Source organism: Ascaphus truei, chromosome 20 (assembly GCF_040206685.1).
Source record: "Ascaphus truei isolate aAscTru1 chromosome 20, aAscTru1.hap1, whole genome shotgun sequence".
Classification (NCBI taxonomy): Eukaryota; Metazoa; Chordata; class Amphibia; order Anura; family Ascaphidae; genus Ascaphus; species Ascaphus truei.
This window is the reverse complement of record NC_134502.1, coordinates 32,564,114-32,578,599: the sequence shown is the minus strand read 5'-3', so window position 1 is coordinate 32,578,599 and position 14,486 is coordinate 32,564,114. Positions and strand designations below refer to the sequence as shown.

At 57.4% G+C, this 14,486-nt stretch overlaps 1 protein-coding gene across 1 annotated transcript in view; it reads right to left on the bottom strand.

Moving 5' to 3' along the window:
* Positions 1-14,486, bottom strand: part of PLD2 (phospholipase D2) — a 61,307-nt gene that overhangs the window by 32,093 nt on the left and 14,728 nt on the right. Inside the window, 4 exon segments of the mRNA XM_075577688.1 lie at positions 20-122; positions 1,195-1,346; positions 5,631-5,761; positions 6,751-6,873. Of these exon segments, the coding sequence (XP_075433803.1) occupies positions 20-122; positions 1,195-1,346; positions 5,631-5,761; positions 6,751-6,862 (498 nt within the window). The 5' untranslated portion in view covers positions 6,863-6,873.

Here is a 14,486-nt window from a genome sequence, read left to right as displayed (position 1 = left end):
GACGGACCCTCTAACGTACCTGTTTGCTGGATGTCCGCCTGGATAAGTCCCCGGTGGCGTGGGGCAGAGATGGCATCATCTCCACGGTAGTCGTTTCCACGTGGAACCTCGTCACGGCAAAACTGGGGGGACACGCAAAGACTCAGTCGCGACACAATGGGCCACGGGGGCTGAAGAGAGAGGTGGCCGAGCGATGGGGGGGGGGGGGGTGGAAGAGACAGCAGAGGGAGGCCCAGAGGGGGGGGGGGAAGAGAGAGGAGGCCAGAGGGGGGGGGGGGGGAAGAGAGAGGAGGCCCAGAGGGGGGGAAGAGAGGGAGGCCCAGAGGTGGGGGGGGAGAGAGAGGAGGCCCAAAGGGGGGGGGAAGAGAGAGGAGGCCCAGAGGGGGGGGGGAAGAGAGAGGAGGCCCAAAGGGGGGGGGGAAGAGAGAGGAGGCCCAAAGGGGGGGGGGAAGAGAGAGGAGGCCCAGAGGGGCGGGAAGAGAGAGGAGGCCCAGAGGGGGGGGGGAGAAAGAGAGAGGAGGCCCAGAGGGGGGGGGGGGGAGAGAGGAGAAAGAGAGGGAGGCCAGAGGGGGGGGGGAGGGAGAGAGAGGAGGCCCAGAGGGGGGGAGGGACGAGAGAGGAGGCCCAGAGGGGGGGGGGAAGAGAGAGGAGGCCCAGAGGGGGGGGAGGGGGGGGAAGAGAGAGGAGCCCAGAGGGGGGAGGGGGGAAGAGAGAGGAGGCCCAAAGGGGGGGAAGAGAGAGGAGGCCCAGAGGGGAAGAGAGAGGAGGCCCAGAGGGGGGGGGGAAGAGAGAGGAGGCCAGAGGGGGGGGGGGAAGAGAGAGGAGGCCCAGAGGGGGGGGGGGGAGAAAGAGAGAGGAGGCCCAGAGGGGGGGGGGGGAAGAAAGAGAGAGGAGGCCCAGAGGGGGGGGGGGGGGAAGAAAGAGAGAGGAGGCCCAGAGGGGGGGGGGGGAGAAAGAGAGAGGAGCCCAGGGGGGGGGGAGAAATAGAGAGGAGGCCCAGAGGGGGGGGGGGGAGAGAGAGGAGGCCCAGAGGGGGGGAAAGAGAGAGGAGGCCCAGAGGGGGGAAAAGAGAGGAGGCCCAGAGGGGGGAAGAGAGGAGGTGGCTGGGTGTGGTCTCAGGATGTGTGAAGATAAGCTAGGCCCGGGGAAACATTAGGCTTCACCAGGCGCTAGGCCGCAGGCCTGCACAGTTACCGTGCCAGCGGGTTGAGGGGCAGCAGGGAGACGAAGATCTTGTGTCGGAGGAGATCGCGGTGAAGCTCCTGGAAGTGCTTGAATTTCTTTTTAATTGTCCACTTAAAATGGCCGTGGGTCAGCTGTACGGAGTAGAGAGTGCTGCTGCGGACCTGTGGGGAGGGGACAGGGATCAGAAAGGGACACGGGACAGACACGTAGCTCCCTGCTGTCTGTGTCACTGTGTCACCCTGCGGGGGGAGGGACAGGCTCATAGCTCCCTTCTGTCTGTGTCACTGTGTCACCCTGCGGGGGGAGGGACAGGCTCATAGCTCCCTTCTGTCTGTGTCACTGTGTCACCCTGCGGGGGGAGGGACAGGCTCATAGCTCCCTTCTGTCTGTGTCACTGTGTCACCCTGCGGGGGGAGGGACAGACTCATAGCTCCCTTCTGTCTGTGTCACTGTGTCACCCTGCGGGGGGAGGGACAGGCTCATAGCTCCCTTCTGTCTGTGTCACTGTGTCACCCTGCGGGGGGAGGGACAGGCTCATAGCTCCCTTCTGTCTGTGTCACTGTGTCACCCTGCGGGGGGAGGGACAGACTCATAGCTCCCTTCTGTCTGTGTCACTGTGTCACCCTGCGGGGGAGGGACAGACTCATAGCTCCCTTCTGTGTCACTGTGTCACCCTGCGGGGGGAGGGAAAGTCTCATAGCTCCCTTCTGTCTGTGTCACTGTGTCACCCTGCGGGGGAGGGACAGGCTCATAGCTCCCTTCTGTCTGTGTCACCCTGCGGGGGAGGGACAGACTCATAGCTCCCTTCTGTGTCACTGTGTCACCCTGCGGGGGGAGGGACAGTCTCATAGCTCCCTTCAGTCTGTGTCACTGTGTCACCCTGCGGGGGAGGGACAGGCTCATAGCTCCCTTCTGTCTGTGTCACCCTGCGGGGGGAGGGACAGACTCATAGCTCCCTTCTGTCTGTGTCACTGTGTCACCCTGCGGGGGGAGGAACAGACTCATAGCTCCCTTCTGTCTGTGTCACTGTGTCACCCTGCGGGGGGAGGGACAGGCTCATAGCTCCCTTCTGTCTGTGTCACCTTGCGGGGGGAGGGACAGACTCATAGCTCCCTTCTGTCTGTGTCACTGTGTCACCTGCGGGGGGAGGACAGGCTCATAGCTCCCTTCTGTCTGTGTCACCCTGCGGGGGGAGGGACAGACTCATAGCTCCCTTCTGTCTGTGTCACTGTGTCACCCTGCGGGGGGAGGGACAGACTCATAGCTCCCTTCTGTCTGTGTCACTGTGTCACCCTGCGGGGGGAGGAACAGACTCATAGCTCCCTTCTGTCTGTGTCACCCTGCGGGGGGAGGGACAGACTCATAGCTCCCTTCTGTCTGTGTCACTGTGTCACCCTGCGGGGGGAGGGACAGACACATAGCTCCCTTCTGTCTGTGTCACTGTGTCACCCTGCGGGGGAGGGACAGACTCATAGCTCCCTTCTGTCTGTGTCACTGTGTCACCCTGCGGGGGGAGGGACAGACTCATAGCTCCCTTCTGCCTGTGTCACTGTGTCACCCTGCGGGGGGAGGGACAGACTCATAGCTCCCTTCTGTCTGTGTCACTGTGTCACCCTGCGGGGGGAGGGACAGGCTCATAGCTCCCTTCTGTCTGTGTCACTGTGTCACCAAGCGGGGGAGGGGACAGACTCATAGCTCCCTTCTGTCTGTGTCACTGTGTCACCCTGCGGGGGAGGGACAGGCTCATAGCTCCCTTCTGTCTGTGTCACTGTGTCACCCTGCGGGGGGAGGGACAGACTCATAGCTCCCTTCTGTCTGTCACTGTGTCACCCTGCGGGGGGAGGGACAGACTCATAGCTCCCTTCTGTCTGTGTCACCCTGCGAGGGGAGGGACACACTCATAGCTCCCTTCTGTCTGTGTCACTGTGTCACCCTGCGGGGGGAGGGACAGACTCATAGCTCCCTTCTGTCTGTGTCACTGTGTCACCCTGCGGGGGGAGGGACAGACTCATAGCTCCCTTCTGTCTGTGTCACTGTGTCACCCTGCGGGGGGAGGGACAGGCTCATAGCTCCCTTCTGTCTGTGTCACTCTGTCACCCTGCGGGGGGAGGACAGACTCATAGGTCCCTTCTGTCAGTGTCACTGTGTCACCCTGCGGGGGGAGGGACAGGCTCATAGGTCCCTTCTGTCTGTGTCACTGTATCACCCTGCGGGGGGAGGGACAGGCTCATAGCTCCCTTCTGTCTGTGTCACTGTGTCACCCTGCGGGGGGAGGGACAGACTCATAGCTCCCTTCTGTCTGTGTCACTGTGTCACCCTGCGGGGGGAGGGACAGACTCATAGCTCCCTTCTGTCTGTGTCACTGTGTCACCCTGCGGGGGGAGGGACAGACTCATAGCTCCCTTCTGTCTGTGTCACTGTGTCACCCTGCGGGGGGAGGGACAGGCTCATAGCTCCCTTCTGTCTGTGTCACTGTGTCACCCTGCGGGGGGAGGGACAGACTCATAGCTCCCTCCTGTCTGTGTCACTGTGTCACCCTGCGGGGGAGGGACAGGCTCATAGCTCCCTTCTGTCTGTGTCACTGTGTCAACCTGCGGGGGGAGGGACAGGCACATAGCTCCCTTCTGTCTGTGTCACTGTCACCCTGCGGCGGGAGGGACAGACTCATAGCTACCTTCTGTCTGTGTCACCCTGCGGGGGAGGGACAGGCTCATAGCTCCCTTCTGTCTGTGTCACTGTGTCACCCTGTGGGGGGAGGGACAGACTCATAGCTCCCTTCTGTCTGTGTCACTGTGTCACCCTGCGGGGGGAGGGACAGACTCATAGCTCCCTTCTGTCTGTGTCACTGTCACCCTGCGGGGGGAGGGACAGTCTCATAGCTCCCTTCTGTCTGTGTCACTGTGTCACCCTGTGGGGGGAGGGACAGACTCATAGCTCCCTTCTGTCTGTGTCACTGTGTCACCCTGCGGGGGGAGGGACAGACACATAGCTCCCTTCTGTCTGTGTCACCCTGCGGGGGGAGGGACAGGCTCATAGCTCCCTTCTGTCTGTGTCACTGTGTTACCCTGCGGGGGAGGGACAGACTCATAGCTCCCTTCTGTCTGTGTCACCCTGCGGGGGAGGGACAGACTCATAGCTCCCTTCTGTCTGTGTCACTGTGTCACCCTGCGGGGGGAGGGACAGACTCATAGCTCCCTTCTGTCTGTGTCACTGTGTCACCCTGCGGGGGGAGGGACAGACTCATAGCTCCCTTCTGTCTGTGTCACTCTGTCACCCTTTGGGGGGAGGGACAGACACATAGCTCCCTTCTGTCTGTGTCACTGTGTCACCCTGCGGGGGAAGGGACAGACACATAACTCCCTTCTGTCTGTGTCACTGTGTCACCCTGCGGGGGAGGGACAGACTCATAGCTTCCTTCTGTCTGTGTCACTGTGTCACCCTGCGGGGGGGAGGGACAGTCTCATAGCTCCCTTCTGTCTGTGTCACTGTGTCACCCTGCGGGGGGAGGGACAGACTCATAGCTCCCTTCTGTCTGTGTCACCCTGCGGGGGGAGGGACAGGCTCATAGCTTCCTTCTGTCTGTGTCACCCTGCGGGGGGAGGGACAGTCTCATAGCTCCCTTCTGTCTGTGTCACCCTGTGGGGGAAGTACAGGCTCATAGCTCCCTTCTGTCTGTGTCACTGTGTCACCTTGCGGGGGGAGGGACAGGCTCATAGCTCCCTTCTGTCTGTGTCACTGTGTCACCCTGCGGGGGCAGGGACAGGCTCATAGCTCCCTTCTGTCTGTGTCACCCTGCGGGGGGAGGGACAGGCTCATAGCTCCCTTCTGTCTGTGTCACTGTGTCACCCTGCGGGGGGAGGGACAGACTCATAGCTCCCTTCTGTCTGTGTCACTGTGTCACCCTGCGGGGGAGGGACAGGCTCATAGCTCCCTTCTGTCTGTGTCACTGTGTCACCCTGCGGGGGGAGGGACAGACTCATAGCTCCCTTCTGTCTGTGTCACTGTGTCACCCTGCGGGGGGAGGGACAGGCTCATAGCTCCCTTCTGTCTGTGTCACTGTGTCACCCTGCGGGGGGAGGGACAGACTCATAGCTCCCTTCTGTCTGTGTCACTGTGTCACCCTGCGGAGGGAGGGACAGGCTCATAGCTCCCTTCTGTCTGTGTCACTGTGTCACCCTGCGGGGGGGAGGGACAGACTCATAGCTCCCTTCTGTCTGTGTCACTGTGTCACCCTGCGGGGGGAGGGACAGGCTCATAGCTCCCTTCTGTCTGTGTCACTGTGTCACCCTGCGGGGGGGAGGGACAGACTCATAGCTCCCTTCTGTCTGTGTCACTGTCTCACCCTGCGGGGGGGAGGGACAGGCTCAGAGCTCCCTTCTGTCTGTGTCACTGTGTCACCCTGCGGGGGGAGGGACAGGCTCAGAGCTCCCTTCTGCCTGTGTCACCTTGGAACCGCTGGTATAGCGCTCCGTCTCCCCTATCCGAGCGGTCACTGGGACCCTCCTCAGGAAGACGGGTCCCTGATGTTTGAGAGGTTTCATGTCGTAGACGGTGAGGAACGGGGTGGGGACAAGATCTGTGGAGAGTAAATATACATTCACAGGAGAGAGTGGGGGAGGTGAGGGGGGGGAAAGGGAGGCGAGTGGGGGGGAAAGGGAGGCGAGTGGGGGGGAAAGGGAGGCGAGTGGGGGGGAAAGGGAGGCGAGTGGGGAGGGAAAGGGAGGCGAGTGGGGGGGGAAAGGGAGGCGAGTGGGGGGGAAGGGGAGGCGAGTGGGGAGGGAAAGGGAGGCGAGTGGGGGGGGAAAGGGAGGCGAGTGGGGGGGAAAGGGAGGCGAGTGGGGGGGAAAGGAAGGCGAGTGGTGTGGAAAGGGAGGCGAGTGGGGGGGGGAAAGGGAGGCGAGTGGGGGGGAAAGGGAGGCGAGTGGGGGGGAAAGGGAGGCGAGTGGGGAGGAAAGGGAGGCGAGTGGGGGGGGAAAGGGAGGCGAGTGGGGAGGAAAGGGAGGCGAGTGGGGAGGAAAGGGAGGCGAGTGGGGGGGAAAGGGATGTGAGTGGGGAGGAAAGGGAGGCGAGTGAGGGGGAAAGGGAGGTGAGTGGGGAGGAAAGGGAGGCGAGTGGGGGGGGGAAAGGGAGGCGAGTGGGGGGGGAAAGGGAGGCGAGTGGGGAGGAAAGGGAGGCGAGTGGGGGGGAAAGGGGTGTGAGTGGGGAGGAAAGGGAGGCGAGTGGGGGGGAAAGGGAGGTGAGTGGGGGGGAAAGGGAGGTGAGTGGGGGAAAGGGAGGCGAGTGGGGAGGAAAGGGAGTTGAGTGGGGAGGAAAGGGAGGTGAGTGGGGGAGGAGGGAGGTGAGTGGGGGGAGGTGAGGGGGGGTGTTGAAAGGGAGGTGGGGGGGTGTTGAAAGGGAGGTGAGTGGGGGAGGAGGGAGGTGAGTGGGGGAGGTGAGGGGGGGGTGTTGAAAGGGAGGTGGGGGGTGTTGAAAGGGAGGTGAGGGGGGGGGTGTTGAAAGGGAGGTGGGGGGGTGTTGAAAGGGAGGTGAGGGGGGGGGGGGAAGGGACGTCTCAGGGTGTCTCACCCGAGTCTTCCTCATCTCTAATGGAATCCAGTTCATCTAGTTCAATATCCAGAGCAGCGTGGTCCAGATGGGAGGGGAGGAGATACCCGTCCGGGGTGTCAGGGGTCTGCATGGTGGGGGACCCTGCGGGGAGGGGAGGGGGGGGGGAGGGGTACATAGATAAATATATATATATCAAACGTTACAGCACATGGTGACCCCCATGTGTGACACACACAGGCGCACACACAGGCACAGGCGCACACACACACAGGCGCACACACACACAGGCGCGCACACACAGGTGCACACACACGCACACACACAGGCGCACACACACAGGCGCACACACACAGACGCTCAGGCGCGCACACACACACACACGTGCGCACACACGCACAGACACACACACGGACCCTTTCGTTTAATTTTTTCGTCATATCTGATATATTTCTCGCTCAACCCGCAGTAGAATGTGCACAATTGTAGGTCTTTCTGTAGCGCAACCCTATATATCACGTATACGTTCCGCCGAGCAACCCTATATATCACGTATACGTTCTGCAGAGTACCACTGTATATAACGTATACGTTCTCCAGAGTAACATTGTATATAACGTATACAGTCTGCAGAGTAACACTATAACGTATACAGTCTGCAGAGTAACACTATAACGTATACAGTCTGCAGAGTAACATTATAACGTATACAGTCTGCAGAGTAAAACTATAACGTATACAGTCTGCAGAGTAACACTATAACGTATACGTTCTCCAGAGTAACATTGTATATAACGTATACAGTCTGCAGAGTAACACTATAACGTATACAGTCTGCAGAGTAACACTATAACGTATACAGTCTGCAGAGTAACACTATATATAACGTATAGTCTGCAGAGTAACACTATATATAATGTATACAGTCTGCAGAGTAACACTATAATGTATACAGTCTGCAGAGTAACACTATAACGTATACAGTATGCAGAGTAACACTGTATATAACGTATGCAGAGTAACACTGTATATAACGTATACAGTTTGCAAACTGTATACGTTATATACAGTGTTACTCTGCAAACTGTATACGTTATATACAGTGTTACTCTGCATACGTTATATACAGTGTTACTCTGCATACTGTATACGTTATAGTGTTACTCTGCAGACTGTATACATTATAGTGTTACTCTGCAGACTGTATACGTTATATACAGTGTTACTCTGCAGACTGTATACGTTATATACAGTGTTACTCTGCAGACTGTATACGTTATATACAGTGTTACTCTGCAGACTGTATACGTTATATATAGTTTACTCTGCAAACTGTATACGTTATATACAGTGTTACTCTGCAGACTGTATACGTTATATACAGTGTTACTCTGCAAACTGTATATGTTATATACAGTGTTACTCTGCATACGTTATATACAGTGTTACTCTGCATACGTTATAGTGTTACTCTGCAGACTGTATACATTATAGTGTTACTCTGCAGACTGTATACATTATATACAGTGTTACTCTGCAGACTGTATACGTTATATACAGTGTTACTCTGCAGACTGTATACGTTATATACAGTGTTACTCTGCAGACTGTATACGTTATATACAGTGTTACTCTGCAGACTGTATACGTTACATACAGTGTTACTCTGCATACTGTATACGTTATATATAGTGTTACTCTGCAAACTGTATACGTTATATACAGTGTTACTCTGCAGACTGTATACGTTATATACAGTGTTACTCTGCAGACTGTATACGTTATATACAGTGTTACTCTGCAGACTGTATACGTTATATACAGTGTTACTCTGCATACTGTATACGTTATATATAGTGTAACTCTGCAAACTGTATACGTTATATACAGTGTTACTCTGCAGACTGTATACGTTATATACAGTGTTACTCTGCAAACTGTATACGTTATATACAGTGTTACTCTGCATACTGTATACGTTATAGTGTTACTCTGCAGACTGTATACATTATAGTGTTACTCTGCAGACTGTATACATTATAGTGTTACTCTGCAGACTGTATACGTTATATACAGTGTTACTCTGCAGACTGTATACGTTATATACAGTGTTACTCTGCAGACTGTATACGTTATATACAGTGTTACTCTGCAGACTGTATACGTTATATATAGTGTTACTCTGCAAACTGTATATGTTATATACAGTGTTACTCTGCAGACTGTATACGTTATATACAGTGTTACTCTGCAGACTGTATACGTTATATACAGTGTTACTCTGCAGACTGTATACATTATATACAGTGTTACTCTGCAGACTGTATACGTTATATACAGTGTTACTCTGCAGACTGTATACGTTATATATAGTGTTACTCTGCAAACTGTATACGTAATATACAGTGTTACTCTGCAGACTGTATACGTTATATACAGTGTTACTCTGCAGACTGTATACGTTATATATAGTGTTACTCTGCAAACTGTATACGTAATATACAGTGTTACTCTGCAGACTGTATACGTTATATACAGTGTTACTCTGCAAACTGTATACGTTATATACAGTGTTACTCTGCAGAGTAACACTATATATAAAACGTATACAGTCTGCAGAGTAACACTATATATAAAACGTATACAGTCTGCAGAGTAACACTGTATATAACGTATACAGTCTGCAGAGTAACACTGTATATAACGTATACAGTCTGCAGAGTAACACTGTGATTCTCATATAATGTAGAAAATAATTTGATAACTAAATTGATGCCGCTGTATTATGTCACACAGTCCCAGATACGCTGCGGGAGGTGCGTGCTCATTACACGAGAAATAGGGGTTTTCCTGCGTAGCGTGTAAAAGTGCGCTAATACAATGTGAAACGCTAAGAGTACTGTAACGTTTCCGTTCCAAGTGTGTGTCCACAATCCCCGGCGGCAACGCCCGGAGACGAGAACGCCGCCGTCTGAGCGCATGATGGATACCGCGCTGAACCAGCGTGTCAGGCTCCTGCGGCAACGCCCGGAGACGAGAACGCCGCGTGTGATCGCATCATGGATACCGCGCTGAACCAGCGTGTCAGGCTCCTGCGGCAAAGCCCGGAGACGAGAACGCCGCGGTCTGATCGCATCATGGATACCGCGCTGAACCAGCGTGTCAGGCTCCTGCGGCAACGCCCGGAGACGAGAACGCCGCGGTCTGATCGCATCATGGATACCGCGCTGAACCAGCGTGTCAGGCTCCTGCGGCAACGCCCGGAGACGAGAACGCCACGTGTGATCGCATCATGGATACCGCGCTGAACCAGCGTGTCAGGCTCCTGCGGCAACGCCCGGAGACGAGAACGCCGCGGTCTGATTGCATCATGGATACCGCGCTGAACCAGCGTGTCAGGCTCCTGCGGAAACGCCCGGAGACAAGAACGCCGCGTGTGATCGCATCATGGATACCGTGCTGAACCAGCGTGTCAGGCTCCTGCGGAAACGCCCGGAGACAAGAACGCCGCGTGTGATCGCATCATGGATACCGCGCTGAACCAGCGTGCCAGGCTCCTGCGGCAACGCCCGGAGACGAGAACGCCGCGTGTGATCGCATCATCGATACCGCGCTGAACCAGCGTGTCATGCTCCTGCGGCAACGCCCGGAGACGAGAACGCCGCGTGTGATCGCATCATGGATACCGCGCTGAACCAGCGTGTCAGGCTCCTGCGGCAACGCCCGGAGACGAGAACGCCGCGGTCTGATCGCATCATGGATACCGCGCTGAACCAGCGTGTCAGGCTCCTGCGGCAACGCCCGGAGACGAGAACGCCGCGTGTGATCGCATCATGGATACCGCGCTGAACCAGCGTGTCAGGCTCCTGCGGAAACGCCCGGAGACGAGAACGCCGCGTGTGATCGCATCATGGATACCGCGCTGAACCAGCGTGTCAGGCTCCTGCGGCAACGCCCGGAGACGAGAACGCCGCGTGTGATCGCATCATGGATACCGCGCTGAACCAGCGTGTCAGGCTCATGCGGCAACGCCCGGAGACGAGAACGCCGCGTGTGATCGCTAATGGATACCGCGCTGAACCAGCGTGCCAGGCTCCTGCGGCAACGCCCGGAGACGAGAACGCCGCGTGTGATCGCATCATCGATACCGCGCTGAACCAGCGTGTCAGGCTCCTGCGGCAACGCCCGGAGACGAGAACGCCGCGTGTGATCGCATCATGGATACCGCGCTGAACCAGCGTGTCAGGCTCCTGCGGAAACGCCCGGAGACGAGAACGCCGCGTGTGATCGCATCATGGATACCGCGCTGACCCAGCGTGTCAGGCTCCTGCGGAAACGCCCGGAGACGAGAACGCCGCGTGTGATCGCATGATGGATACCGCGCTGAACCAGCGTGCCAGGCTCCTGCGGCAACGCCCGGAGACGAGAACGCCGCGTGTGATCGCATCATCGATACCGCGCTGAACCAGCGTGTCAGGCTCCTGCGGCAACGCCCGGAGACGAGAACGCCGCATGTGATCGCATCATGGATACCGCGCTGAACCAGCGTGTCAGGCTCCTGCGGCAACGCCCGGAGACGAGAACGCCGCGTGTGATCGCATCATCGATACCGCGCTGAACCAGCGTGTCAGGCTCCTGCGGAAACGCCCGGAGACGAGAACGCCGCGTGTGATCGCATCATGGATACCGCGCTGAACCAGCGTGTCAGGCTCCTGCGGCAACGCCCGGAGACGAGAACGCCGCGTGTGATCGCATGATGGATACCGCGCTGAACCAGCGTGCCAGGCTCCTGCGGCAACGCCCGGAGACGAGAACGCCGCGTGTGATCGCATCATCGATACCGCGCTGAACCAGCGTGTCAGGCTCCTGCGGCAACGCCCGGAGACGAGAACGCCGCGTGTGATCGCATCATCGATACCGCGCTGAACCAGCGTGTCAGGCTCCTGCGGCAACGCCCGGAGACGAGAACGCCGCGGTCTGATCGCATCATCGATACCGCGCTGAACCAGCGTGTCAGGCTCCTGCGGCAACGCCCGGAGACGAGAACGCCGCGGTCTGATCGCATCATCGATACCGCGCTGAACCAGCGTGTCAGGCTCCTGCGGAAACGCCCGGAGACGAGAACGCCGCGTGTGATCGCATCATGGATACCGCGCTGAACCAGCGTGCCAGGCTCCTGCGGCAACGCCCGGAGACGAGAACGCCGCGTGTGATCGCATCATGGATACCGCGCTGAACCAGCGTGTCAGGCTCCTGCGGAAACGCCCGGAGACGAGAACGCCGCGTGTGATCGCATCATGGATACCGCGCTGAACCAGCGTGCCAGGCTCCTGCGGCAACGCCCGGAGACGAGAACGCCGCGTGTGATCGCATCATCGATACCGCGCTGAACCAGCGTGTCATGCTCCTGCGGCAACGCCCGGAGACGAGAACGCCGCGTGTGATCGCATGATGGATACCGCGCTGAACCAGCGTGTCAGGCTCCTGCGGAAACGCCCGGAGACGAGAACGCCGCGTGTGATCGCATCATGGATACCGCGCTGAACCAGCGTGTCAGGCTCCTGCGGCAACGCCCGGAGACGAGAACGCCGCGTGTGATCGCATCATGGATACCGCGCTGAACCAGCGTGTCAGGCTCCTGCGGCAACGCCCGGAGACGAGAACGCCGCGTGTGATCGCATGATGGATACCGCGCTGAACCAGCGTGTCAGGCTCCTGCGGCAACGCCCGGAGACGAGAACGCCGCATGTGATCGCATCATGGATACCGCGCTGAACCAGCGTGTCAGGCTCCTGCGGCAACGCCCGGAGACGAGAACGCCGCGGTCTGATCGCATCATCGATACCGCGCTGAACCAGCGTGTCAGGCTCCTGCGGCAACGCCCGGAGACGAGAACGCCGCGTGTGATCGCATCATGGATACCGCGCTGAACCAGCGTGTCAGGCTCCTGCGGCAACGCCCGGAGACGAGAACGCCGCGTGTGATCGCATCATGGATACCGCGCTGAACCAGCGTGTCAGGCTCATGCGGCAACGCCCGGAGACGAGAACGCCGCGGTCTGATCGCATCATGGATACCGCGCTGAACCAGCGTGTCAGGCTCCTGCGGAAACGCCCGGAGACGAGAACGCCGCGTGTGATCGCATCATGGATACCGCGCTGAACCAGCGTGTCAGGCTCCTGCGGAAACGCCCGGAGACGAGAACGCCGCGTGTGATCGCATCATGGATACCGCGCTGAACCAGCGTGTCAGGCTCCTGCGGCAACGCCCGGAGACGAGAACGCCGCGTGTGATCGCATCATGGATACCGCGCTGAACCAGCGTGTCAGGCTCCTGCGGCAACGCCCGGAGACGAGAACGCCGCGTGTGATCGCATCATGGATACCGCGCTGAACCAGCGTGCCAGGCTCCTGCGGCAACGCCCGGAGACGAGAACGCCGCGTGTGATCGCATCATGGATACCGCGCTGAACCAGCGTGCCAGGCTCCTGCGGCAACGCCCGGAGACGAGAACGCCGCGTGTGATCGCATCATGGATACCGCGCTGAACCAGCGTGCCAGGCTCCTGCGGCAACGCCCGGAGACGAGAACGCCGCGTGTGATCGCATCATGGATACCGCGCTGAACCAGCGTGTCAGGCTCCTGCGGCAACGCCCGGAGACGAGAACGCCGCGTGTGATCGCATCATGGATACCGCGCTGAACCAGCGTGCCAGGCTCCTGCGGCAACGCCCGGAGACGAGAACGCCGCGTGTGATCGCATCATGGATACCGCGCTGAACCAGCGTGTCAGGCTCCTGCGGAAACGCCCGGAGACGAGAACGCCGCGGTCTGATGGCACGATCGGTACCGCGCTGAACCAGCGTCTCCCGCACGACACGCAGTTTTACGGATGCGCTTTTCCGCCGGCCTAGCCCCCGTCCTTTGTCAGGGAACATTCGATGGCGTTTGGGACCCTAATCGTCGCTCTGTCCCGCGCACTTTATAACGCGCTCATCTTCTGCGCTGAACTCCATTCTGTAACTATGCGCGTAATGAGGTCATCGCGCCGTCACCCGTCCCAAAGAACGTGGATTACATCATTGTCATAGGTAATAACCTCCCGGGACAGACAGAGAATACACAGACAGATACACAGACACACAGACAGATACACAGACACACAGACAGATACACAGACACACAGACAGATACACAGACACACAGACAGATACACAGACACACAGACAGATACACAGACAGATACACAGACAGACAGATACACAGACAGACAGACAGATACACAGACAGACAGACAGATACACAGACAGATACACAGACAGACAGATACACAGACAGATAGATACACAGACAGACAGATACACAGACAGATAGATACACAGACAGATAGATACACAGACAGATAGATAGATACACAGACAGATAGATACACAGACAGATAGATACACAGACAGATAGATACACAGACAGACAGATACACAGACAGACAGATACACAGACAGACAGATACACAGACAGACAGACACACAGACAGACAGACAGATACACAGACAGATACACAGACAGATACACAGACAGATACACAGACAGATACACAGATACACAGACAGACAGACAGAGAATACACAGACAGACAGATACACAGACAGACAGACAGATACACAGACAGACAGACAGATAGATACACAGACAGATACACAGACAGATACACAGACAGATACACAGACAGATACACAGACAGACAGATACACAGACAGAC